We start from the raw sequence: 27,314 nt of genomic DNA on the forward strand, positions 1-27,314 counted from the left end.
CCCGCGGGGCAGTGGGAGGCGGCCCCGTCCGTCCGTCCGTCCGTCCGTCCCTCCCTCCTTCCCGCCCGCAGTCCTCCTCCCAGGCGGGGGCTGTGCGAGGTCAGCCCTGCCGGGAGCCCCGTCCGTCCGCCGTGACTTGGGCCCGGGCCGCGGGAGAGCTCCTGAGGGGCCGGGCGGGAGGAGCAGGCGGAAGGTAACGCGGGCCGGCGGGTCCCGGGCAGGGCCAAGCAGCGGGGTGCTGAGGTGAGGTGCCGGGTCTGAGGCAGCGGAGGTCAGGTCCGAAAGCCTCCCCGCTCCGGCGTCCCTGCTGCTCCCGCTCCCCGCCTCTTGGCCCGCGTGTGGCCGCGCTGCGATGGCAGCAGGAGGCAGGGAGCGCTCGGCCTGCCCGAGGTAGTCCTGTGAGGCTTTTTTGCCCGTTGCCTCCCGTGAGATTACTGACGAGGTTAGGTGGCATTTGCAGGACTGGTAAGGGCTCAAACCGTATCAGGTTTCGTTTCTTATGCCTTAAGTTTCCCGTGAAGCAAATCGAAAGTCAGCCAAAGAAATTGCAGCATTTCCCAGAGTTGGGAAAACTCTGTTTGCATAGTTCTCCTTTGTACGCTTGTCAGCTTTGGCATCCTTCTGTCGCAGGTGTTCTCTGCTCTGCTGCATTCTTTGCGATTTATAAAAAATACCTTTGTAATAAAATGTGATGATTTGTTTATCTGCAGCAAGCGCTTTATGGTGTCAGGAAGTTAAATCTTACAACACGGGGCTAAAAGTAGAGCCGTGCGTTAGTTTCTGTGTAAGGAAAGCAAGGTGCCGCCTTGCTCAAGACTTCCCCAGGAAGGGCCAGGCGCAGCACCAAGCTCCTGCCGGCCTCTCCCGAAAGCCACTGCTGCACAAGTTCTGCTTTGAATTGTACTTTGTGAGAGAAGTAGTGAGAAAGTTCTGCTAAAAAGCTTGCTGTGTCAGTGCCGAAGAAGCAGTTTTTATTAAAATTGGATGTGCTTCAAACATCTTAGTTGTTAATACAGTTTTAATTTGGATGTGCATTTCCTCAAATGTGCATCATTTGGGTGCTTTTCAGGTGAGATTGACGCCCTGGTCGCCTCCCGCCATCAATGTCACAGATGAATAAAAGGTCAGTTTGAGTAAATCACTCAGTCTGTCATGATAGCTGCAATATTGTATTCCAAGCTGAAACCTTAGAGAGAGTTTATGTATTGTTTATCAGTGGAAAAAATGTAATTTGTTATTTAAAAGTTACAGATCGGAGGCTTTCAGGTCTGGTCGCTGTCTCTGTCGTCCCTGTGTTCTGGTTCCAGGGTACAGACCAATATGCAGAATAAATCAGTACATTCCACTGTTCTGATAGCAGCGGTTTTTGAAGCCCCCCCGCTCTGTTTCTGGTCATTATTTGGTCAAATGTAAGAGTCCAATGAGAAAGGAAGATAATTGCCTTTATGCTTTTTTACAGCTTAGTCACTGGAAAATAATGTTTCTTTGTGCCTGCCATCTTAAGTCATACCAGTTTGCAGAAGAAATGCCATAAGGGTTGCTGGCTTATTTTGTTTCCATAATCTGCTTCCTTAAGAAGTTTTTTCCGCACCTTGTATAGTGCAGCCTTTTTTGGTGATGGTGTGTAACATTATTGTCTTTTAACTGGTACTTTCTGCTCTCTGAAGAAGTGTGCTTTTTATAGGTAGGGCAGAATCTTACATGAGGACTCCTTACATCTCTCAGTGTTTTATCATGGGTAGATAGTTTATCATGCAGAAAAATAAACTCTTGCTTGGTTGGTTATGATTTGAAAATAACAGTAGATGAAAGCGTAAACAGGTCTATAAGGTCTGAATCTCGCATCATTAATTGCTACTGCTCAAGTGATGAGTGAGACTTGAAATCACTTTAAATGTCTTTAAAGTCTTGGGGAAATTGCATACCCTGCAGTTAATTACTTAATTACTAAATTAAGTTAATTACTTGTGATTTTTTGGCACATTATGTGAATATATCAATTTCTTTAATACAAGGTATACATCTTGCTTTAGCTAGCTCTTGATAAAGATCAGTTCTACATTGTTGACTGTTTTGTATACAAGTAGCACACTCCAAATTATTTGAATCTTTTTTTGCTCATCTTGCCTGGTGAGTGAAAATCCGTCAGGCGTTTCTTAAGAAACTAGATCAGAAAATTAACAGTTGCCAACTAATATTTATCTAGTAATATCTTCTATTAGGCCAAGCCGTTTACCTTGATAATACACCAATTACAAATTAGAGACATTAACATATGAAATAGATTAGTATCTTAAAGGGTGTAGTTTCTTCACAATTTAGCAAAGCCTAGTGATAAATCTAGCTGGTTAACTGTTACAGTTGTTGCCTAAGCCCTTGGACAGTTTTGAAATCTCGACACATTTTGCAAGCTGGGAGGCTGCCTCTTCCGTACATCAGAACTGTGGGGTAGCGCTTTGGGGGTGGGCTGCAGGCTGGTTCCAGGGCCGCACCATAATGGTGGGAAAATGGACTCTTGTTTATAATGAGCTGTGGATCAGAATTACACTGAATTTCCTAATGTTAGCCTTAATGGCTGAATCGGCAATGTCTTTACTGGTGTCAAAACAAGCTTTATTTGATTGTTATAAGAAAGGATTAGTTTTAAAACCTTCATAGAAAAAAGGATATGACTTGTGTAGTGAGCGATCTTAGAAGGCGCACATAGGTTACATGTAGTATTTTGTAGTGCTTTTTTTAGGGTTCTCAAAATGAGAAAGTGGAGAAGTAGGTTTGGTGAGGCGTTAATAATTGCATGTAAATACATGCATGTACATCTATTTCTGGCATCTAGGAGGTAGCATCTGAAATGCTGTGAAATGACTGGCGGATACAGGAGGCAGCTGGGGTTTTTTGACCTGTGCCAAGTGAAAGTCCTTCTGTTGGTGAAAGTTAAGTTGATTTGGGGTTTTTTTTTTTTTTCTGCCCTCATTTCCATGGTTCATGAGGTAGTAGGCAGATTGTGCCTGGTTTCACAGAGGCTGTCTCAAGTTTATAACAAGAACAGCAATTTTTTTAACATCAGTATAGTAGTTGACTGGCATTTAGAGAGAATTTCATCCTTGGACATCATACTTCACTTCCACTGAGTTTCTAATATCAGCCTTGGTCAATCCAACATGAATATTCAATGTTAAGTTCAAAGTTTCTTTAATGAATCACTTGGGGCATTTCAGCTGACCGCAAGTAGAGTCTTACATAAAGTCAGGTTGCATAGATTTATGTATCTCTATTGGAAAGTGGGTCTGTTGGGACTGTATGCAAATAAAGAAAAAAAAAAAAAAGGAAACCGTGATCTCATCCTTGATGCCATTAGTTTATGAAAATTAGCATACAACCTGTGGAATCAGACACAGCCTTGAAAGAGATCCTCATTTTAGCCATGGTTGTAAATCTAGTCTAGAGTTGATATTACTTGCTGTTTCTGAGATAGTTGTGTTTTTCTGCATTTTAACGCTTGCAATTTAGTGCATTGGATAAGTAACAGATTTCTTCTTTTAACACCTTTTTACAGCTATTTGATTAACAAAATGAAGCCTGCAAAGCTGCACTATTGGATTCTGGGTTGGTTTTCTATGGCATTATGTTGTTGGTGTGCTTCAGGTAAATTCACTCAAAGGTAAGTTATGCTTTAAAAAGAAATCTCTGACAGTTACTCCTTAAGTGCAGAGCAGAATAGTTTAGCTTCTGATGAGTGTAAATTTCATTATTCCCTTAGGTGACTGGTAAAATGAGGCATCTGCATTAACTGGAGGAGTGGGGGGTCCTGCCTGAGAAAAGCTTTACATTTATTAATGTGTCAGCATGAAAAAAGAGGGAAACTTAAATTACATTCGTTGCACTTTAAAAACTTTGCAATCTTGCTTTAAATGAATCATTTAGACTTGTGATGTAGTAATGACATGAATCAGAAGTAAGTTTGGGTCCTATAACAAAAAAATGGAATCATCTCTATGGCAACTGTTACACTGTATACTTTTTTTAATATCTTTTTTTTTCTTGCTATTTTCTCAGTTCCAATAATTTTAAATTCCTTTTCATACAGCATCCTAACTGGGGCTGTATCAGTGCCATGCAGTCTTTTGGTGGTTGTTGCACTTGGCAAAATCTGGGCTTGAATATGAATTGGCCATGGGGGAGCCCACACCCCATATCACACCCTTCTGTGGTAAAAGCTCAAATTCCTATTGCATTATATTAGGAAATAAACTTTTCTCCTTCCTTTCAGTGTTTTGGCAAGAGAATGGTTAAGGGTGCTCAGTTCAGTGCTGAACTTCATATAATGGCTGCATTGCAGCTGGTTGGTAGCTTAGACACTATACTGGGGTTTCTTGAATCCCCAGGACTTGGGCTATGGCTTGGCCATCTTGGCAGCAGAGGCAGCTCTAGACGTAGGTACAGTGCTGAACTGCACAGAGCAGGATAACTGGGGTCAAAAAAAGGGTAGATATCCTTGAAGCTGGATAGATACGGAAAATGGCTTTCCTTGGATTCCAGTTCTGAGCTTAAGTTTCTAAAACTTGTTCTATTTAATAAACAAAATTTTCTGACCTATCATTAGCCAAAAGGTGTGTTCTAGGAGAAATTGTTTTGGCATGATTGTCGTTACAGAAGTTCAGCTGCTACTTCAAATACAGATGAAAGATGCTACTTTTCTAAGCAAGGATTTTTTCAAAGCAAGGAAACTAACAGCTCTACAGTATTAGGGAATTCTTCTATTCAGGTTTCCACAGCAGCAGTAAAGATCAGTTAGAAGTGTTCATAGTTTTCATTGTGGCTATGCTTGATTTGTTCCAGAGCTATTCTGCTAAATTATTTAAAAACCACAGATACATATGAATGCTTAAGATAATATGTGGTCATTGCATATTAGCAAAACTAGAGGGGAAAAACTGAGAAGTGATCTAACACGGGAGTATCCCTACTTCCTCGGGTTGAGAAAGATTAGCTTTCTCATATATTTTTTTTTTATATAACCTCTGGCAAGCACTAATGAAGGACATGTGGCTATTAGCTTCCAGAGAATAACATTTGTTTTGACAGTACTGCACATAGTGCTGTCAGTTTGAACAATTTACAGTTCTGTTTTTGTTGATTAGGTTTTCCCACTTGCTGTTCTATTTAATCACTTAGTGTGGCCGAATGTATCTGCTGTAGTGTCTGAAGCAACAGGTTTTTTATCTACTTCTAGTTTATCCAGAATAGGTCTGCTTCAAAATGTAGTGTTTAAGTTAGATGTCTGTAAAATAATAAAGTTAGCATTTTTGAGATTTATGGTTGTGGTAGGTTGACCCTGGCTGGACATCAGGTGCCCACCAAAGCCACTCTATCGCTGCCCCTCCTCGACTGGACAGGGGAGAGAAAATATAACAAAAGGCTCGTGGGCAGAGATAAGGACAGGGAGAGATCATACACCAGTTACCATCACCAGCAAAACTGAGTTGACTTGGGGAAATTAGTTTAATTTATTACCAATCAAATCAGAGTAGGATAATGAGAAATAAAACCAAATCTTAAAAACACCTTTCCCCACCTCTCCCTTCTCAGGCTCAACTTCACTCCTGATTTTCTCTACCTCCTCCCCGCCAGCAGTGCAGGGGGATGGGGAATGGGGGTTGGGGTCAGTTCATCACACCTTGTCTCTGCTGCTCCCTCCTCTTCAGGGGCGGGACTCCTCACTCATCCCCTCCTCCAGCGTGGGGTCCCTCCCATGGGAGACAGTCCTCCATGAACTTCTCCAACATGAATCCTTCCCCTGGGCTGCAGTTCTTCATGAACTGCTCTAGTGTGGGTCCCTTCCATGGGCTGCAGTCCTTCAGGCACAGACTGCTCCAGCGTGGGTCTCCTGCGAGGTCACAAGTCCTGCCAGAAAACCTGCTCCAGCATGGGCTCCTCTCTCCATGGGGCCACACGTTCTGCCAGGAGCCTGCTCCAGCGCGGGCTTCCCATGGGGTCACAGCTTCCTTTGGGCACCCACCTGCTCTGGCTTGGGGTCCTCCCCAGGCTGCAGGTGGAGATCTGCTCCACCGTGGAGCTCCCTGGGCTGCAGGGGGACAGCCTGCCTCACCGTGGTCTTCCCCACGGGCTGCAGGGGAAACTCTGCTCTGGTGCCTGGAGCATCTCCTCCCCCTCCTTCTGCACTGACCTTGGTGTCTGCAGGGTTGTTTCTCTCACATGTTCTCACTCCTCTCTCTGGCTGCAGTTTCTGTTGAGCAGCAACTTTTTTCCCCTCCTTAAATACGTTCTCCCAGAGGCACTACCACCGTTGCTGATGGGATCGGACTTGGCCAGTGGCAGGTCTGTCTTGGAGCCAGCTGGCATTGGCTCTGTCAGACATAGGAGAAGCTTCTAGCACCTTCTCACAGAAGCCACCTCTGTAGCCCCCTGGCTACCAAAACCTTGCCATGCAAACCCAATATAATTTTTTTTTACGTTTCTTTTTATTCTGATTTTTTTTTTAATATAAATGTTGGCGACACTTGCAAAATCAAATTGCATCTCCTGCAGTGTCAACTACATTGCTTGTGGTTGTTTGTAGTCTTTCTTTTTTAAAAGAGTAGTTACAGTTCCAAGAATGTGGTATACTTTCTTTTTAGCTAATATACCCATCAAGAAGAATTAGAAGATTGTTAACATCCTAAATAATCTTTTTTTTTTAAATTATTGTTGTAAAAGCTTGCCAGTAAGCACTTTCATCAATATAAAACAGAAAATATGTTTCTTCCATATTTAAGTAGTGGAAAGCATATGGAGATAGAATGCCAGGAGTTGAATTTGTTTAACAATGTGGAGGGTGTTAGCACGTTTCTAAATATGTTGTTTCTGTGTGATTTGTTAGTTTGGTCCTGCTGTGTTTGGAGTTCTCAAATATTACAATAGAACCTGTAGACAAAAAACAGCTCTATAATCAATGTATTATACTAGTAAGCATCTTGTTGCTGGCTGAAGGTGTTGGTCTTTTTAAAATGCTTGAGGAAAAATAGATTTGTCTATCTTTCTCCAGTGAAAGCCACCCTCATACCTGGAAGAAGCTGTATCTTGCTCATCATTGGCCAGTGACTGTATGTAAGGTGAGATTTTTGTGTTTTGTTCTCTTTTATCCTGACAAATGTAGCCTCAGACAATAAAAGTTTGAAAACAGAATGAACAAAGCCCATCAAGCATTTAATCTTGCTTATGCCCTTATATCTTTGTAAAGGCTTTCACTGACCTTGGTGCAACTTTTGCTACTTGACCTGCACTCCAAAGTAGCAGTAAACGACAGGATTGTGATATGTTGCAGATGTAATAGTCAGTGTAGGACGTGCTGTACTCTAAGCCTTAATTGCTTGTTACATATTTTTTGATGTCTTGTTAGTTGTAATCATAAGCCTAGACTTTCACCAGACTCTGTAAGGAGACTTGCCTGCCTTGTCTAACTGAAGACAGATAGCAGATTAGTACTTGAACTGTCTGCTGCACAACAAGTATTAGCTTTGTAATGTTGGCTCCAGTGTTTTAGTGATAAGTCATCAAATATGGATTCAGTCAGGAAAAAGAGGACTATAAAGCTTTTATGGCAGGTGTCTCTGAGCATTTCTGTACTTGAGGGGTGGGAACCAAAAATAAACCCAACCTTCCAACATATGCCTGTCAAAAGCACCACTAAGAGGTGTACTACTTATGTCCCTTTTGCTATTAAATACCTACTACCATCTTAGAAGTAGAACATTTTTCATATGTTGGAAATACTCAAAGACTTCTTCTCATACAGCTAAGCTAAAAATGTGCTATACTTTTCGAAAGTGTGATCAGATTAAGTGGCGCAAGGATGAAGAACCCTGTAGACAATAGAGAAGCTTCAGTTTCAGGCAGATGTTTCTGGAGCCAAAAAGGTCCGGATCTTGGAGACTTAGGTTTATTTATTACAATATCGGAGTCTTATGGTTTTTTGTGCTTTAGGTACTTTTTTCATTTCTCATTCCCATTTCTGGAAATATGTACAAAAGCAGTAGCAGCAAAAGTCACATACTGCCTAAATTTCTGAGGAAAAGTAGATGTAGTTTAGTTAAGTGTGGAGGGGAAGTATCAATAACAAAAGTAAGATGTGCATGACTGAGACCAAGGAGTGGCCACTGTTCTGTTTTTTGTTTGTTTGCCTGTTTTGGGGGTGGGAATAAGGGTGGATTTGATGCAGTTTGTGTCTGATTTTCTGTTGAGTAAACATCACAGTTACTGACTTCAGAGGTGTTGGTGTTCAGGGGTTTCTAGTGCCTGGCATGAGTGGGCATTCAGAGTCAGTAGCAGTGCAAGCCCTTGCTTACATGAATGACGTGCAAGCAATTAAAAAAATAAAAAAAAACAAACAAAAAAAACCCACAGACCAAACAAACAAAAAACCCCTACCAACCAGTTTTCCCACTGTGTATTCATGCTGGCTTCTACTCTTCATTCCAGGGTAGTGCCATTGGTAAATTGACAGATAACCTTTATAACCTTCCAGTGAAATTGTAATGAATAATTGAAGATATTAAGCATCAGAAAACGTAGGCTTTCTTACACTTTATTGATTCCTTATGATCTTCTGTAGTAAGAGGTGGACAGAAGCATTCCAAAGAGTGAAGAAAAAGTGAAATTAAAATCATATAAAGTGCCTTTTTGCCCAGTTTCACATCACTGTGTCATATAAAGAAACAGAATCTCAACTGTACTCCTGTAACAGCTTTCTTTTTACTAATGTTAACATAAGAGGAGTTCCCAAATTCAGCTGTGGCCTTTTTTTTAAGTACGTAGATTCCTCTCATGTTCAGTGTATTTATATATGATTGTGATGTTATTTCAGGGAGGAAATATTTTTAATATCATTCTTCAGCTTAGAACTGTTGACATGATATTGAAAGGAAAAATAACTAGGCGAAGGAAACTACAGAACTCATTATATCATTTATGTAAAAAACCTTTGAGACACTAGTTTGTGCAAGTACTTACTAGTTTATGCTTCCTATATAAAGGAACCTGATTATTGAATACTTTGCTACATACTGTGTTCTTGATAGGTGTGTGGATGACCTACATCTTAATTCCTGCCTGTTTTGCATATCTGTATTCAAAAAGTTTTTCAGGCTTTTGAAGGCCTAAAAGGCCTGTTTTAAAATTTAGTGGGCACGGTTCAGCATGCCAGAAATTTGACAATACACATCTCCCAGCTCTTCCTGTGCTTTGAACTGTATGTGTTCATCTGGTGCTTTTTAATACTGAGTGTGATCAGCACAGTTAAACTGGAAAGTAAGTGTTTTGTAATCGTATCTTCTAAACTAACCTATTAAAATAAAATAGTGAGTATCATGGAAGTAATAATCACAGGGTTTAACTACTGACTGCTGCAGTGAAAGGGTGAAGGAGGAAGAGATGTTCTTCCTTATCATGTGATTAGAAATTCTAGTACCATATAATTGACCTAAAGTGACTATGTCTTCTACAAAGATACCAAAGCGAAATTCACAGACCTCAAGTGATTATGAATTTAACGTTCCCTTAATAAATGGTGCCTGTGGTGCAATTTATTGAACTTCATGTGGCTATTTCATGTCACTTAAACTTTCTGGTCACAAATTAATATGAATCCTGTTAGATGGAAATAGGAGCAACTCAAGGGCAAGAAGAGGGACTTTCCCCCTCCCTTTTTATGGAGTTGTGCTTTAATTCAAGAATTTAAGAAGAGAAATATTATTGCAGCTTTTGCATCTTGGAGATTGCAAAAGAGACAATCTTATGTGGGTGTTTCCTTGTGAAATGGGGAAAATCTGGTGCAAGTTTGTAGGCTATTCAGTTCCTCCTCTGTTGAGAATAGGAAGGATAATAAAGAAATGGGTACTAAACCCTGCTGTCATCTGCCTTTTACTGCACATATGTGCTGATCAAATGGAAGAATTAAAGGAAAGATGACAGAATAGGCTGGTTAACAGAACAGTCTGAATTCAGGTTTGAAAGTAGTGTTAAGTAGCAGATGAAATTATTTTTTTTATGTATGAGATAAAAGGTTTTCCTAATTTCAGGCTTTGGCAGTAATTTTACAGCAAAGGCTTAAAGGAAGAATAGAAACTATTTTTTTCTTTTTTTTTTTTTGGTAAAAATAGAAGTAGTCATGTAATATAGAAAGAATTAAAGTGACTAAAGTGAGGGCAGTACACTGTTGTGATCTAGCATTAGATCAAAAAGTTCCTTAGATGAAGGGAGGCCTTTATTTCTTTGTTTATATATTAAGCCAGGTGTCTCCAAGAGAGTCCAGCTCTTGACATGTGCTATTTTGGAACAAAAGAAAGTTTTTTCCTAAATGCCAGTGTAACTCATAAGATAACTCTTAATCTATGCCTCGAACTGTTCTGTGAATAAGTCTGGTTTATATGGGTTTTGTGCGTCTCTTATCTTCTGTAAGGATAAACACATGAAAGGTTTTAGCTTATCAGCTCGTGATAGAGAGGTGTTCATCAAGAAGTAAATTTGTTTTATTTCCCTACTCCCAGATTTTTTCAGCAACCTTATAAATCTGGTTTATTCATTGATTGGTTTTACCCCAGGGGCTGGGGGGCAAGAGGAAGGGGAATAATTACACACTGTTTGGGGGAGAGAAATTGAAGAGATGAACTCTCTCCACAGTTTCAAAAGCAAGGATTTTTCATAGCAGTTGTGATGTTTCAACACAAAATAACACTTAAAATTGATCTTAATTAAACAGGGAGATTGAAAGGGAAAGCAGGATTAAGTATTTCACTTCCCAGAAGCTGACTTTTTATTTAAGCTTGGGGTATCTGTATGTGATTCAGTAGCACTACCCGCCCCTGTGTACAAGCTGCTATATCACAGGATTTGTAATTTGGGCAAATCTACAGGTAAGACTTCTGTGACAGTTTGATGGTGTTTCACTTTTTGGCATTTTGGAGGTGAAAGGAGCTTCCGTGCTTCTGGAACCTGCTGTTTGTCCAATGTCTTGCTATTACAAATAGGCAAATCTCTCTGCTGCAGCGTTGCCTCTCAGCATGGTGGGTGCTGGAAAGGCTCACTGGCACTTCTCTCAGTGTTAGAGAACGCGTAGGGTTAATTTGGATTGGTGTCATTATCAGATTGCTTTAAAACAGGAGAAAACAATGTTTCTTTTTCAAATTAATCTAGCTATAGAAGGCTTTCTGGGGTCCAATGGGCCTACTTGAAAATACACATTTGTAACTCTGTTTCAAGTCAACCGTTGCTTGAGGTTGGATTAATCCTTCAGCAATCAGTATATGATAAACAGGAAGGCTGCCAAGAAGTGTTTTTGCAGAAGCAGCAGGGTGTCCTAGTTTCAGCCCAGCCAGCATCAAAGCACCAGGAAGCCGCTTGTTCACTCCTCCCCCCCCTGGTGGGATGGGGAGGAGAAAGTGGAAAAGCTCAAGGGTCGAGACAAGGACAAGGAGGGATCACTCACCACTTATGGTCACGGGCAAAAGACAGGCTCAACCTGGGGAAAAAAAACAAAATCAATTTAACTTGTTACCAATCAAATCAGAGCAGGATAATGAGAAGTAAAACCAAATATCAAAACACCGTCCCCCCACTCCTCCCTTCTCAGCTCAACCCCACTCCCGATTTCTCCACCTCCTGCCCCCCAGCAGGGCCAGCAGCGGGTCCGACTTGGAGCCGGGGAAGCTTCCAGCAGCTTCTCACAGGAGCCGGCCCTGCGGCCCCTGCCCTGCTACCAAAACCCCACCACACAAATCCAAACCACAGGGGTACCCATCTTCTCAGACTAGTGTTTGCTCATTTTATGATATTGATTTAAAATTAACATTGGAAAAATGCTATGGCTAGAATTAAAAAGGAGAATGAATGAAGCTGGCCAAAGCATGCAAATTGTGAACTAATGCATTGTAGGTGGCATTGACCTCGCAGTTCTGCCAGCACACAGTGTAACACCAAGAGCCTGATGAAATGTGTAGGAGAAACTGCTAATACGGTTAGTGCCATGATAGGGGAGAACTGATTCCAAATTTAAAATACTCCAGGCTTTCCTTTAGCATGTCTGAGAACTGCAGTTAAAGATTGGATGAGGAGCACAATTGCACTGTTCTTGTTACCACCCTCGGTTGAGCGAGCTGGTTAGCTGTCAGGTTGTTTTTCAGGGAATGATGCATTAGCTGCTGGCTATTAATTTGCTGTACTTTGGGCTAGATAGCTGAACTCTTTTCAGCTCCACAAAGCTTGTGTCATGACAGGAGCAATATTGTTTAGGCGTTTGCAGTGTCTGTTTGTTGAAAATATTCCTTTCAGGAAAAAAAGTTGTGGCTGGGTTTAATTGCTTCTATTATTGGTGGCAAGAGAGCAGAGAAAGGAAATGGGCATGGAACAAGAAAGTTTTGCATAGCTTGCAGTTTTGCTGCCACTGGCCTGTGGCGTGTGGAAGGCAATTAGTGAGATTACAGGCCTCTCTCTGCTCTTCTCTACACTTTGCTCTTGCATCATGTAAAAGGCATTGTGGCATAATTAAGACGGGATGCAGACCCAAAAAGGAAAGCTATTATTATGAGGAAAAAAAGTCTGAGAAGGTTGTTATTTAGTGGTGAAAAGTGTTTAATAAAGAGCCATAATTACTAAGCAGAATGGTCAGGGAAAATACAGTAATGGTATTCTGTGATGTGTGAACATGGATTTTGTTTTGTTTTGTTCAGTAATACGTACTCTGCTCTAAACAATAATTAATGTGTAGGCTATTTCTCCTGCATTATCAAAAATTTTGAATGGGGCATTTTTTTTGTAGTAATGTATATAGTCTTTCCTCTTCTCTCTATTCCCTTGTCCCTCAAGTCAAAATATTTAAAAAATACATTCTAACCATTTTACTTGGAATAAGCAACCTATTTCATCTCTTCTTTGTATTTTTCCCTTTTAATACAACAATAAAACTACTCCTGGATGCTGAAAGATCGTTGTGTGCTTGTCTAATATTATAGTTTATCTGGATGGTTTTTATTTTAATGGCTCTGCACTCCTTGAAAAGATCTGATGATGAGAAAAATACAGAGAGCTGCCACCTAGAATATAATAAATGCAGATTTAGCTTCATTCATTTAGCATGGATCAGGCTACTTTCTATTACCTCAGAACCTGTCCTTTGTCTTCTTTTTACACTGCCTGTTCAGGATGCCCCTGGTATTCGCTTGATCTGCAAATAAAAAGTTTAATGCCAGTTGGTCTCTGCTAAGTGGCACAGTCTGTGACAGCTTCAAGTAACTGGAGTTCACCAGTTCCTGATCTGAGCAAGCAAAACTTCTCATGTCTCAGTAGAGCCCTGGACCACCAGTGAATGAGCTTTTATTTTTTCCTCTTAAAACATTATCCTTGGACACATATAACGTATTTTGTATTTTTGTTTTCCACAGATGAGCGCTAATGATTGTCAAGACCCTCCAGAGTACTGGACAATCCATGGACTATGGTATGATCATAGAGTGTTTTTATTTCAGCCTGGAAAGGAAAAATCAAGTTTTGTACCAGAATGTTTAGTGCTTTTTTTTGAGGGCTAATATATCTTGTTTTTATGATTCCTTGAAAAAAAAAGCCCTTGGTTTGTTGGAAATCAAAACCCTATATTTTGATGTAAAACTGAAATACACTTCTGTATCTCATGACTTGCTGAGCTCCTGAAATCCTCTTGCCACATGAGCATTTTATTTATACATCCCCTTACAAGATCAGTAGTATTCTCAAACAAAAAGGGAAGTATAGTTTCCTCTCTTTTTTTTTTTTTTCTGAGTACACAGAATTTGTTAATGTCTCATGACTGCTTGCAGCTTTAAGTATCTTAACTCAGCACAAATATTGCAAAAGTACAGGAAAAACTAATTTGCTTCAAAGGAATCAAATCAGTGGAATTGGTGCCAATGGTAGAAATTCAAAGGTCTTCCTGACAAATACAGGTAAAAATTCAGTACAGGAGTTTATTAAGCTGTATGTCCTGGAAAGGTGAACAGCATTATGTCTAGATTTCCAGTGAGTGTCTTGGCGATACTTGCAGAATCATCGCTTGGTGCAGTGGTTGAGGAGGTCAAGATCCTTCCATATCATTTACTCCCCCTCTATGACTTTTACAAAAAGTGAGAGGGACTGGAGGGCCTAACGAAGAGTCTCTACATGGGAAATGTTACGGCCATAATTAATGTCTTGAATTTTTACTTCTAAAACACTGTAGATTCTGATGGGTTACTTGCATTTTTAAATAAAATCTCTAGCTATAATCTTGCATATTTAAAATTCAGTCTAATGATACAGAATAGAATGCTGTTAGTTACCATTAGTGAGTTAGGAGACATCTTTTTTTTTCACTTTTATTTTGCTTCCCTAGGCCTGACAAAACTGAAGAATGTAATAGGACATGGCATTTCAATGTCACCGAGATTAAGGTATTTATTTAAAATAAAAATAGTCATACCAAGCAGAGCTGAGTACAATTACTTTTGCACATCCTATATGTAAAATCTGTAGCTTATCATGTATTACTCTTAATGTTTGCTGGAAGGTATGTTCTTTTAAGGACTCCGCAAATTTATTAGGTGCTTCTGGTGCTACTTGAAGTTGCAGTGCTTGTAATCATTAGCAGCTGTTTCTACTTGATTTTGTAGACATGTGGTTTGACTCGTTCAGCCATATCCTCTAAAAAATCTAGAGAACGTAGGCGGTGGATCTGCAGTGGCAAAAAGGACCTGTGAAAAAGAAGTTACAGTCAGTCCATGTTCTCTCTTCCATTTTCTAGTGCAAAGCTAGGACACAGAAAATAAAAGAGTTCAGAGTATGTTTTTCTGTGTGTTTTCTCCCAGGGCATTAGTCCTTTTTTATTCTTATTTTTAATTAAAAAAACTTCCATATTTCATTCAAATGTGTTGTAAACAGGGATAGGAGGCCTGAGCTGACAAATGTGAAAAGCTGCATGACTGAACAAACTTCTGCAGGGACAGTTGAAGGAAAAATCTTACTTTGAGGCAGTGTGTCGGTATTAGTACATTCAGATATTTAGATAGTTGCACCTATCTGTTACCTCCAACAACAGCATTTTCAGAATACTGGGGAAAAAGACCTTTTCTGCGAGTAAATGTTTCAGTTGGAGATGTGGAAAGATGAGGTTTCAGTTCTAGAAAGTGTATCATTGTATTTAGATTGTGTAAGAAATAGCTTTTCAACACTGTAGCTGCATTTATTGATTGTGAAATTTTTAGGATCTTCTGTCAGACATGAGACACTATTGGCCTGATGTGCTTCATTCATCTCTGAACCGCACCCAGTTCTGGTGAGTACAAAAAAACCTAAAAAGTATTTTGGATATTATTTTATTTAAAAAAAAAAACAACTGAGTTAGTAATTCTTCAGGTGAGATGTTGTGCATGAGAAGCAGTGTCCAGGAGGCCACTGAAAGCAGTGTGTCTTGTCAGCCTCATTTACAAATAAATCTGGTTTCTTGTTAGAACACCTGCAAAATGCAGCTGTTGGAGGGGACTGTGGCACAGGTTTTGGAGAAATGAAGCTTAGTGAAAGAGAGAGAGAGAGAGAACGTGTTTCCTCCCTTTGTCCCCAGGGAGGAGAAGCAGTTGCTGTCGACATATTAAATCTGAATAGCAGTAGCCCTCCTGGGCTGTCACAGCTAGCTGTAAAAGCAGCTTCCAGGCCTCTTTTCCTAGCTAGCTTCACTGTGTTGCTGTCCTTTAGAGACCTTTCCTTTTGGGCTTTCTCACAGAAAACGAAATGGAAAAATAGGATGCATTGGATCATCCTAGCCACTTCTCTACAGAATTCTCTCTCTTTGTTTACTTTCCTAGCAGCCTAAAATCAGATCTGGGAATTTGTTTAGAGATCAACCTACTTGGCTCATGGGAAGGGAGGAGGACATTTTGATCTCTTCTGATAACAGTACTGTTTTCCTCCTTCTCCATGTTTCTCTGGTTCTGAATAATCAGACACTTGGACCAAAGAGCAGTATGGGTGGTATTTGAGTTTGCACAGGCTTCAGTTGGAGTGCATTATTTCAAACTAATTTCAGTGGCCATTCAAGTTAATTTGCTGAGCCATGAGCTGCATCAGCCAAGGTACGGATAAGCAATTTGTTCTTCCAGATCTACAGTGAAAGTGGTAACATCAGATAAGAAGCAGAGCACATAGCTAGAGGCAGTAGCATTTAAAGCCATCTCAACTATAAGTGCCCATAAGTTTTCCTTTGGATTGGATGACTGTTTCCCTGCTGTGTCACTAGGAAAAAACTTTGACAGGATTGTGCATTTCTTTTAGTCTTGTCCTTGCTCTACGGAAGACACTTGTCCTCAGAGTCTTAAACTGGTTCCACAAGTGTCTTATGGCAACCTAAGCTTGTAACTGTCAAAAGTGGTGGTCTCGCTTTTTCTTCCCTCCACTCCTCTGTTGCGCTATGCCAGGGAGAGCATGACTGCTTCTTTGTGGTAGCACAAGTTTATGCCACCTTAAACTGTTCCTGGAATTATAATAAGAAAAATGTGTTGTAGAACTAGCACCTCCCATGCCCTGACCACCTACCTGTTCATAAAAACAGGTGCATACTAGTCCTTATTTACCAACAGAGATACTTTGGTAGGCAGCAGGTGTGAACAGATGCGATCAAAACCTTTTCCCTTTCAGTTCAAGGCTATCAAATAGCACGTATTTCAATACCTGGAAATATAATTAGAAATATCACAAAAGTCAGGTTATAACACTGAAACTAATATTTTGATTGACAGTGTAATTCATTCCCTTTCAGTAAGGTGCCAAGTGCACTGTAATTGGCAGCTCTAACTGCAGATTTTGTAAGTGCGAGCTTTTAAGCCGACTGAAAGACAGTGAGATCCCATTGTACATCTCCCTTCAGTTAAATGTACTTCAAAATTTAAAAAAAAAAACCCACAAAGCAAACCTCTCTGTAGCGTAAAGAGGACATACCGGGAGACAAAATCTCTTTGAGGTTCAGCTTCCTTTCCACACAGCTGAGTTATACTAGTTTCATTCCTTTGCATTTCTGCAGCCCCCTAAGATTTCATTTGTAGGACTTAGCTTTGAGGTATGCAAGTGTGACATTTATTCTTAGCAGCGCTATAGAGAAAATGGTGGAGAAGGACAAGTTACATAGTGGAATCCAATCTAGTGCTGTAAGCACCACTCCTGTGTGCCTGCCAAAGTGCTTGTGTTCTACAAGGAGGAAAAAATGTTCAGCAAAGTTCTTGACAGGTGGCATATGTGCTCTGTGCTACTGCCTAGCTCGTGGCTACAAGAGGTACAGAAGGATGGGTGGCTTTCATGAATACAGGCAGCTATGTTCTGTATCCACATGCCACCCAGATGTGAGCTGAGGCTCAAGTGGAATTACCTTGTCTTATTGTGGTCTAGGTGAAGGATTATGTGTCTCAGTGAATAACATTGAGATATTAATTCTTTTGATTTCTAAACAAATTATTTTATGTTATTCCCTGGTACCTGCAGCTCCTTCATTTCCTAACTGCTTCAGCTTGCATTTAAATGGAAGAGGTGCAGGTAAAAATTCATATGCCTGTGCTGAATGGTCAGAATTAGCTGTATCTGCATCATTGTTTTTTTTAATATAGCTGTGCTGCAAAATAAAATAACACTATCAAGAGTGTCATCTTAAAGTTTCAGTAATTGTTTTGTAGTGACTTTAAAGTAGCTCTCCATTCTGGAAGCTCACAAATTAAACTGATAAAAAAACTTGGGCCTGGTGTATGCTTGACTTGCTGCAGCTGATGATGCATGGGTACTGTCTGTGGGTAGCTCCGTGTATTTTCACTTGGGATCCCCACAGACCCATTGCCTGGGCCCTGTGATCAGTGTGAACTGGACCAAACTACTCCAATGGCAGTTCCATGTTAGCAGTAATATGCTTCTTGAGCACCATCAGATCTTTGGCCCTCTATTTTTGCCATTTTTCTGGAAACAGCAGGACACTTAAATACAAGAACTACTGAAAGCCTTCAAAAGACAGCCACAACACTTTACCATTAGTTTTACACACATGCATATATTATCTGAAGAAAAATTGTCACCCTGCATACAAAGCCTTGCCTCCAGTTTACTGCTGTTCCAGTAGCCCTTTGGATTTGACTATTATCTGCTTCTGGTCCAAGTTAACTGCTCAGTATCTCTTGCTAAATTTACACCTAAAAGAGTTTCCATTTTCTTTAAAACTGCAGTCTCTTTTCTCATCAGTAATTTCAAAACCCTTGTTGGGAAATCTGCTCTTTGGCCCATGTAAAGTGGACTCCTCCAGGCAGTAAACAATTCACTTGGCATGCAGTTGAGTTGAGTGTTAGAGCCAACATGAGAACTCTCTACAAGGTTAATTTGGGAACGTATAGTGAAAATCTTCCAGTAGCGCATCTTCTCCCCTCCCTCAAATCTCCCGACACCACAGTTGCTTTATTCATTCTCTGTTCAGAAGTAGTGTACAAATTTCTCTAAATACAAACATAATTTCTTTTAAAGTGTTTTCATCCCTTAAGAAAAATCTGAAGTTTTTAATATGAATGGACAATTCAAAGGCAGGCTTTAAAGTGAATAATAGTTGTCCTTGTGCTTCTCTGCTTTTCCATGAGGTTCTTAAGGCATCATAAGGTCAGGGGGTGCTGTGGTAGTAGCAGGAATTTGTGATTAGATAACTTTTTGTACTAAATAGGTATCAATTCAGCAGATGTGCACAAGTGGGTTGTGAAAATTTGAAAAGAAGGAAAAAGAAAAAAAAAAGAAAAGACACCACCACCACCACCCCCAAATCCACAGGTAGTCTTATTAAAGATTATACTGTTTAGTCTTTCAATAGACTTTAGAACTGATAGAAATATATTTTGAGCTTTGCCCTATTTTTTGTCTTATTTGACTTTGTCTACCATAAAATTGCAAGATTTGCTTTCTTTTGCACTCTGTTCTGTGGTGTTAGAAGACTTGATGGTGGAATAGAAGCAAGACTTGAGAGCAGGCCTATGAAAATACTGCCACAGGCCAAAGTAAAAGTTGAGGCATCAGTCTTGTCCTAGCAGTTTGTGCAGTTTCACTGTTCCACCCAAAATAAGGGTTAGTCTCTTCAGTTGTGAAAAATTTTTAGTGCTTTGAAACTACATTTAACATAAAAGACTCCACTAAAACTTATACAAAGTTTAGAAATATTCATTTCTTATCATTCTGACCTCCAGACATCTCTTTGTAATACACTGAGAGACCTTTGTATTGTAACAGCATGATACATATTTACTTCATAAATTCCTTCATTTAACTATTTCAAAACCAAGCTGATTCAAAGGAGGCAGCTAAAAAAACCAAATACTCAAGCTATTTGGGCTAACTTAATCTAGAGAAACCCCCGAACAGCACTTTCAGCTTGATAAAGTATTGTCACGCTCTTGTGACACAAAGTTCTCTTAAGTCAGCTTTGGAATGAAGTAATGGTTTATTCCACATCGGTATCTATCTATCTTATCTCCTCACCTTGCAATGCCCAATCCTAAAAAGATAGCTGGTGGTGGATGGGGCGGGGGGGGGCGGGCAGAGAAAAGTCTTAACCATTTGGTGGGATAACAGGTGAAGGGCTGAAAGGGCTGAACTTCAAATGACTTTTGCACAAATTCATATACATAATTTATAGGAAAACAGAATTATTGATTCTGAACGTCCCACGTCGATATTCAAACCATTAGACCATTCTCTCCTTTATCTTTTACAACTCTTACATGAATTTGGAGTCTCTCTCTTCCAGCTGCCAGTGTTAAGGCCAACTCATTTATGTATTTTTAACACAACTTACTGTCTGAAAGAATTTTTCCTTGGTTTGATGTTACAGACCATAATGAGGGACTTGGGCTTCTTCCTTACTCTCCTGATAGGTCCAAAATCTCTTGGTAAATTATTCTACTAAAAAAATACATAGATGTTGCTGTAATTGAAATGGTGGGAGTGATCTTTCTTGGTTTTCCTTTTTGCACATGCAGTATTTTTTGAGTGCAGTGTGCTACTTCACCCATGTAGCCTTTCAGATACTTGATTTAGGTATATTGGCTAGCTTGTGCAGCACATATATCTGCAAATTATGTTTTCTGAAACTTAAATTTTGCTTTTCTCCTATAGGAAACATGAATGGGAGAAACATGGCACTTGTGCAGCCACACTTCAGGTCCTTAATTCTCAGAAGAAATACTTTGGTAAAGCCTTAGAACTCTACCAGCATGTTGATCTTAACAGGTACGTAAATGACTCAGTGGCCTGCCTCTTTCAAACAATTTCTAAAAGTTTCAAATCTAGCCTAAAAAAAAAGTCTAAAAGTCTGATGGCAGAGGGGAAATGAGTATTAGCATAAAATTATTTTTAGTACTGGAGTTCAGAGGAAGGGTTGTCTACTCTGAGAAGCCTGTCTCTGGTCACTTCAGAGTCTGGTAAGCCAGCAGCATTCTTCATGGCATCATTTTAGACAATGTGAGCAGTAAATTTTGAGAAGCTGTATCGGCTATATCTCGCTACTAAAAGCTATGGTACCTGTAAACGTCTAAATCAAGTGACAAACCCCCCCAAACTTCTCAGTCATACTGAGGCCCAAACACTTGTTTATAGAAAAGACAGTGCTCTGCACAGAGGAAAGGACAAGCTGCAGGCAAAATCATGCAGAACATCCTGAGAAAAGGCTGAGAGGTAACAGCAAGAGAGGATGTCCTGAAGGGCAGTGTTCAGTTGCTGCAGGCAGCGCTCTGCTGTCCTTTCAAACAACCCCAATCTGACACTCTTGCTTTGTCCTAGAGGCTGATTCCTCCTCATGGTTCCAAAGCACTGGCCATTCCAGATACAAAATCTTGATGGGAATGTTGTGGCTTGTCCAAGCACTGTATGTACACATTCTGGCTGCAGGTGAATGCCAGAAGGCCAGAGTCCTTTCCTGATCGTGCTTGGTATGGCTGGGAGAATGTTTGGCTCGGATTTGTTGACCATGAATTGTGTCTCTGTAGAAGACTACAGTATCTGAGAGAGGAAATAAGTTCGTTTGTATCTAGAAACATACCTTAAAAAAAAAATAATTTAAAAATCCTGTTTGTGTTCTGTCAGTGACTTGTCCAAGGAATCTCATAACAAAGACTCATTAACTTTGCATATGCACAAAGGAAATATATCTTTTCTTCCACCTCCTCTCCTATTTTTGTAGGTGTCTTATAAAACTTAATCAGATTTTTCTAGACACAGTGCTTAAGAGCATGTCATATGTAGTGTTAAAATTAATAATGTCTGATAAGTCAATTGCCTAAGTAGCTGTAATGGTGTGACTAAAACATTTTACAGATGGCACAGTGACCGATTATGTAACTCCATATCAGCATGTGTAACACCAAAAAAGAAGAGAGACTGAAACATGTTGAAATTAATTGCTCAGGGCATATTCTCCATTGTAGAAATGAACATAATTAAATTAATCTTTACTAAAAGAATAAAGACTGCTAATGTTCTCATCGTACTTCATTTATACTTGAATGCAAAAAAGTAGTCTTAGTGATTAAAATATTGTTTCCAAAAAGGAAATTACTAAAAAGAGGGCATTATGCAGGCTCCTGTAAGAATAACAGAACATCATTTATTTTATTGGCCTCCTTATATCCAGTTAAAATGACTATGACAAACAGCTACACCTTTAGTCAACTGGGTTAAATCTCAGCTGTGCAGAAGCTGACCTTGGAAGGGCTGAGCACTATCAGCATTCATGAATTAAACCCTGCGAGATGCTGAACATTCCCACTCCTTATGGAAGAAGCTGGGACTTACAGACTCTGGGTCCCGAGTCTTGTTGTCAACTTGGAAGTGTGGACTTCCCTCAGGACCAAATCTAAAGGAAGGGGTATACAGGCTAGAGGTTCTTGAGTTACCTTGTTTCTCTTATGTGATCAACCTTTCCTCTTCAAAAACATATTAATTAGGAAACATTTCTGCACTGGCATTGATGTTGTTCCAGATTCATGCACCATGTCCCTCTCCCAGTGTGCTGTGCGACTCCCACCCCAGCAAGCCCACCCTGTGTTAGAACATGAGGGTGTCGAGAGAAGCCTCACAAGTCTGCCTCCATCACCTCCCGGTGGCCTGAGCACAGGGGTATGGCTCAAGGCGGGGGAAAGGAGGTAACTAAACTTCATGCCCTAGCTGGCACTCAACAGGGCGTTCTGAAGGTCCAGCAAATAACAGTAATATTGCCCTTTCCTTGAGCTGTGTCTGAAGACTCAGCTCTCACAGCTCCTCAGATTAAGGTGGGGGAGAGGGTTCTTCCTGGCCCTGCCAAGTTGAATGGAAAATGGCCTTTCAGAAGAGTGGAACCTTTCCTAGGCCTGGCAGAGGATGGAAGACAAGTTTCCTTTGCTCCCCATAACTGTAATGCTTGCCAAGTTCTCACTAAGATTATCTGTTTACCTAATGATTATGAAGTTATGTTTGCATACATAAACCATGGAAAAATGTTTTATCTTTGTTTCAGTTGTCTCCTGAAAGCTGGGATAAAGCCAAGCAGTTCATATTACCAGGTAAGAGGCAATCTTTTATAAAACAAAATCATGTGCATGTACTACTTTTCAGCAGGAGTCAAGTAATTTCTAGAGAGTAAGTGATCTTTTTTTAATTGTATAGTTCTTTAAGGTTGTGCTTTACCTGAACATTTTTGTGAACTTAACAAGTGTGGAAGCTGTTGGAAAATGTACCAGTGACTTATTAACTTATATAAGCTTTTTAATTCTTCAGATGACTGCCATAAAGGAAGCTCTTACAAGGTTTTATGGGGTAACGCCAAAGATCCAATGTCTTCCTCCAGAAGAGGTAAAAACCCCAAACACACACTCCCCAAACCCCCAAAACCAAAAACCAAACAAAAAAACAACCAACCAAAAACCCCCCCCACTTTTTTTTTTTTTTTAAAAGGAGTACTTTTTATCAAAAAACAAAAGCAAAAATAGAGTGAAAAATCTTCAGCATGGTGAAACTTAGGTCTGGGTGTTCCTTGTGTGTACAGCTCTTTGCAGATTACATATTGCTCGATTCTTAGAGTTGAGTTCATAAAAACATTGCTTATGTACTGGCACACTTTGCAGCTTATGTTACTGTTGCCACAGCCTTTTCTTAACGCCGGAATACTGTTAGTGGAGGAAGTGTCCATTCTTTACCTACTAACTTTACTGTTGGTATTCTTACCCAGAAAGTGGGAGCACTGGGTTTTAAAGGTCTCTCTGTCTTAAAAGATTTGAACTTGCATCTCTTGCATGAATGCTGTAAGTACCACGCTAGAGATATTGCTGTAGCTGAGTACTTTCCTCTCCTCTTGCTAAGGCTTAATTGCCATATAGCAAATTACTAGAACCAACAAGAGTGAGCTGAATGGAGCCAGTGACTGTCATCCTTGACAAGGGTACTGCCTGTCAACAGCACTCTTCCCTTCACTGGGCAAGGCTCGTGTTCCACATGAAGAAGTTACTCAATGGATGAAATCCTTCAGAAAAAAAGCAGCTCAGAGGCTTGTCTCTGAGGTTGTTCTCAAAAGCCTGTACCTAAAGAGGTACAAAAAGGCATTTTGAGCTTCCCTGTGGTTCAAGATGGCTATAGTTTTTCCTTTTGAGCCAACAGTGTCTAAAATTTCCATTTCTTTCTACTTTTCCTTGCCAACGATTGTACTGTGAATCACAATGCAGTAGAGAATGTGGTACACAGAGACAGTGTGCTGTAGCATAAAATACAGGTCACCATACCTGAACCAAAAATGCCTTTCAAGGAACAAAATAGTATTCTGAACAATTACATGGGTAGGCTGCATAGCTGTTTCTTTCCTTTTTCAGCTGGGTTACGCTGTTTTTGTACAAAAAGAAAACAAAAAAACCAAACCCACAAGATAGCTTTACCTCTTGTAAGTGGTTCCTTATTATCTTAGCTTGATACAAGTGGTTTGCTACAAAACACTTGGCAGACTTATTGCCCATAGAGAGACAACAATTTTATGAAAACTTGCCAAGATACAGTTGCTGTTGGAGTTTAATAGCTTGTGTGTTGTCAGCTCATTTGCTTTAGTGGTGCTCTGAGGTTTTTATACTGGGATGTTTCTTCATGTGAAAAAGAATTCTAGGTTACAATATTTTTAAAATGTATTTTTAAGTTACTTTAAGCAACAAGGGAATATGAGTTGAATGTGGGTTGCACACTCATCCATCTCTTGATGTTGAAGAAATACAGAGCTACACAAACCGCAGTTTCTAGCTCTGTTCACTGTAGTTGTGCCATTGCTTTTAGTACAATTGGGGTGGTGCTCAAATTAAATGAAGGTAATTTACAGCTTGAGTCTCCTGTGCTTAGCAGCTGAAGCTAATGGGTAATAGAAAGGAAAAAGTACACCCCATTTTTTTACAGATAGCCCTTTTCAGAGTTCCAGCCTTCTTGATGCCTGGAGTGCATTATGGAGGTGCTTTCATGTTTAAAACATATTATACACTTGCTGTGTTCTTAAGATGCTTTAAAAAAAAAGGGGGGCAAAAAAAACCCCCAAAACCCCTAACAACAAAAAAACTAAAACCAAAATAAATAAAAAAAAAACCCAAACCCACAACAAAAAAAACCCCAAGACTAAACCAAAGCAACAACAAAAAAAACCCTACCACAGTTACTTTTGTCTTGTACATATATTCTTGTCCTGCTTAGTGGTTTCAAAACCAATTTTTTTCCACATGCACTTTGTCACACCTGAGCATTTTGGGAGATTTTTGTATAATCTTCTTCCTCACATGAAAGGCTTCCATGCCTGCCTGCCTGCCTGAATAAACGTTCAATATTTTAATTCCTAGGCTGTCCTGTAGTCCAAAAATGACACTTCTGCTACTTTTGACAGCTTGCTTTTGTATTCTTTTCAGTAAAAGCTATTATAAAACCAAGATTCTCTTCTCCTTCTTGGAGAATTTTCTTTGCCTCATTTTCCATTCTGCTACAAAAGAGTTGGTGAAAGGTGGCTTTCAGGTCACACATACCCTTCAATATTCACAGAGTTCAGCCAGAGCTCATCATTAAGGTGAACAGCTTCTGTGTACTGTGCAGATTTGGTAAATGCTAAGATAATCTGTGTCACAGCATTTCATAATGAGACTTACTACTTAGGCAGATTCCCTGTATTGTTACTGAATTATGTTGTTGGAACACGTTTCCTTGACTGCTTGCTCCTTAAAGACAAGTACGTACTATAAGCTGTCCAGAGTGGATGCCTCTGGTACCTGTATCCTTCACATTTTTCAAGTGGCAAATGTACAAATAAGCACTACTGTATTCTATAGATAAGGCAATATATATGAGGAATTGATTTATTTTCTTCTCCCCATCAAACTGATCTCATCCCTCATGTTTCTAGGGTGAAAAAGCACAAACGATTGGTCAGATTGAATTCTGCTTCACCAAAGAACTGCAGCTGAGAAACTGCACAGCGCTGAAGGGTGAATCCAACCCGATGCAGGCTGACTTGAAGCTTGGAACTGAGGAGTTGTCTGTCTGCAGTGATACTCTCCCAACCTATTATCCTTCACAGGTCCAAGATCACAAATGAAGCCATAAGAGTTCAAAAAACTTTTTAAACAGCAACAAAAAACAAACCCTTAAACACTATACCTTGGAAAACAGTCTTGGCTTAGCAAAAGCCCTGTCGTGCTGTGAAGATTTCTGCTGGAAAACTTGCTTCTTTTGCCGTTAAAGGAGAATTGTCTGTATTGTAATACCAGTTACACAGGCTGAAGTATTGAATGGTGGCTCTGATATTGATGGGATCAGAATCTGATTTACAGCTTTGCCTGGACTTTTTGGCTTGCTTATGGTTTGAATCAATATTCAAAAGAGGACTGTGACTTCTTAGTTTCACTTGCAGTTCAGTCTGCCACTTCAGCCACTTTTGGTTTTTGCCAGTGAGTCAGGGAAATTAAGTCATTGTTTTGAAAGGATGCTTGTCTCTCTGAGATGAGATGACAATTTCTTGAGAAGAAAATATTGTAAACAAAAAGAAGTTAGAGACCTGTCTAAAGGTCTTTTCCCAGACATAATACCCACCGCCTTGTGTAAATTTGCTCTCCAGAAGTGCTGAACAGAGTCCTCTGAGGCATTAAACCTTTCCTCACTCAGATCATGGTGGACCAAAGATGACAACTTTTGCATAACTTCTTAGTGAATGAAATAATGTTCACCAGGTTTTGGCACTTCTGCCTAAAGGACCCCAGGAAGACTGTATTTGTAGCCTTACCTATTCTTTGATTGATTTTGCTACAGTAGCTCCATACAGTCTTGAAGAACAGCCAGTCTTAGAACATACTTGCTAGTATAGGAAAATGTTAGTCCCTAGAAATATGTTGTTATTAATTTTTCATTGTATTTGAACATTTAACATTACCAGACAGGTGTGAGTGCCTGCACTTTTATTTAAAAATTAGGTAGTCACATAATCACTTTGTTCCAAGAAACAGCTTTTTATAGGTGAAACAGTAAATACTACAGGATTTTCAGTGAAAAGTACAAATGTTAGTGATAGTGCATCTCTATCCCATAATAATTAATAACATGCCACAAAGTTGGATGTTTCCAAAGGGGACCAGATTTGGATGACATCCTCTACACAGTGCTGTATTGATGTAAGTGTCTCAAATAGTCTTTCAAAGACAGACAATTATGGCTCAAGGAGCCATCTGTTAGAAGAATATTACTGTGAAAACATGAAATGGGGTATTAGAAACAAATTCGTTATGTCTTTTGGGGTTCAGAAACCATTCACGTTTACTTTCATTTTTTACTGTCCCTGTTTCTCTACCACCTTTTTTTCATTTAAGGCTCTGTTACCTTGCCATTCCAGAATGCTGTCAGTTTTTTAGCCCTTTCTTTAGAAACTTAGACATTTATTTAACAGCTGAGAAATGAGTATGATCTGCATTCTGTTATATTTGTATTTCAATAAAACAAGGGCTTCTCTTCCAGACTTTTTCTTCCTTCCCAAGAGAGGGAATATACTAATGTATACTAATACTATATTATTATACTAATGCTAATCTGACCTAGTGTTTTTATAGTAGCGATGGCATGTTAAGCATGACCAGAAGAATCACAATTCTTCATTCCCCCATTTCTGCCATCTTCTCTGAGCAAGAAAAAGTAGGGAGACTGAACTAAAGTGCTTGAAAATACTAGAATGTACTTGTTTTTTGTGGAATCTTTTTGAGATCACTAATATTTTTTTTCCTCCTAAATAC

General features: G+C 39.8%; 1 protein-coding gene across 2 annotated transcripts; it reads left to right on the forward strand.

Annotated features, from left to right (window-relative positions):
* The first annotated feature begins 142 nt into the window (after positions 1-142).
* On the forward strand, positions 143-27,314 carry RNASET2 (ribonuclease T2). Of its 2 annotated transcripts, XM_010579883.1 has the most exons (11): positions 143-193; positions 1,070-1,123; positions 3,554-3,658; positions 7,043-7,109; positions 13,431-13,486; positions 14,393-14,450; positions 15,261-15,331; positions 20,173-20,286; positions 22,547-22,592; positions 22,807-22,881; positions 25,442-27,314. In XM_010579883.1, the coding sequence occupies exons 2-11, from the start codon at positions 1,104-1,106 to the stop codon at positions 25,631-25,633; spliced, it is 804 nt and encodes a 267-aa protein (XP_010578185.1). In that variant the 5' UTR covers positions 143-193; positions 1,070-1,103; the 3' UTR covers positions 25,634-27,314. The 2 variants fall into 2 exon arrangements, with proteins under 2 accessions (XP_010578185.1, XP_010578186.1); XM_010579884.1 differs by lacking the exon at positions 1,070-1,123 and having other exon boundaries at positions 149-193.

Source organism: Haliaeetus leucocephalus, unplaced genomic scaffold (assembly GCF_000737465.1).
Source record: "Haliaeetus leucocephalus isolate CR32 unplaced genomic scaffold, Haliaeetus_leucocephalus-4.0 Scaffold687, whole genome shotgun sequence".
Lineage (NCBI taxonomy): Eukaryota > Metazoa > Chordata > Aves > Accipitriformes > Accipitridae > Haliaeetus > Haliaeetus leucocephalus.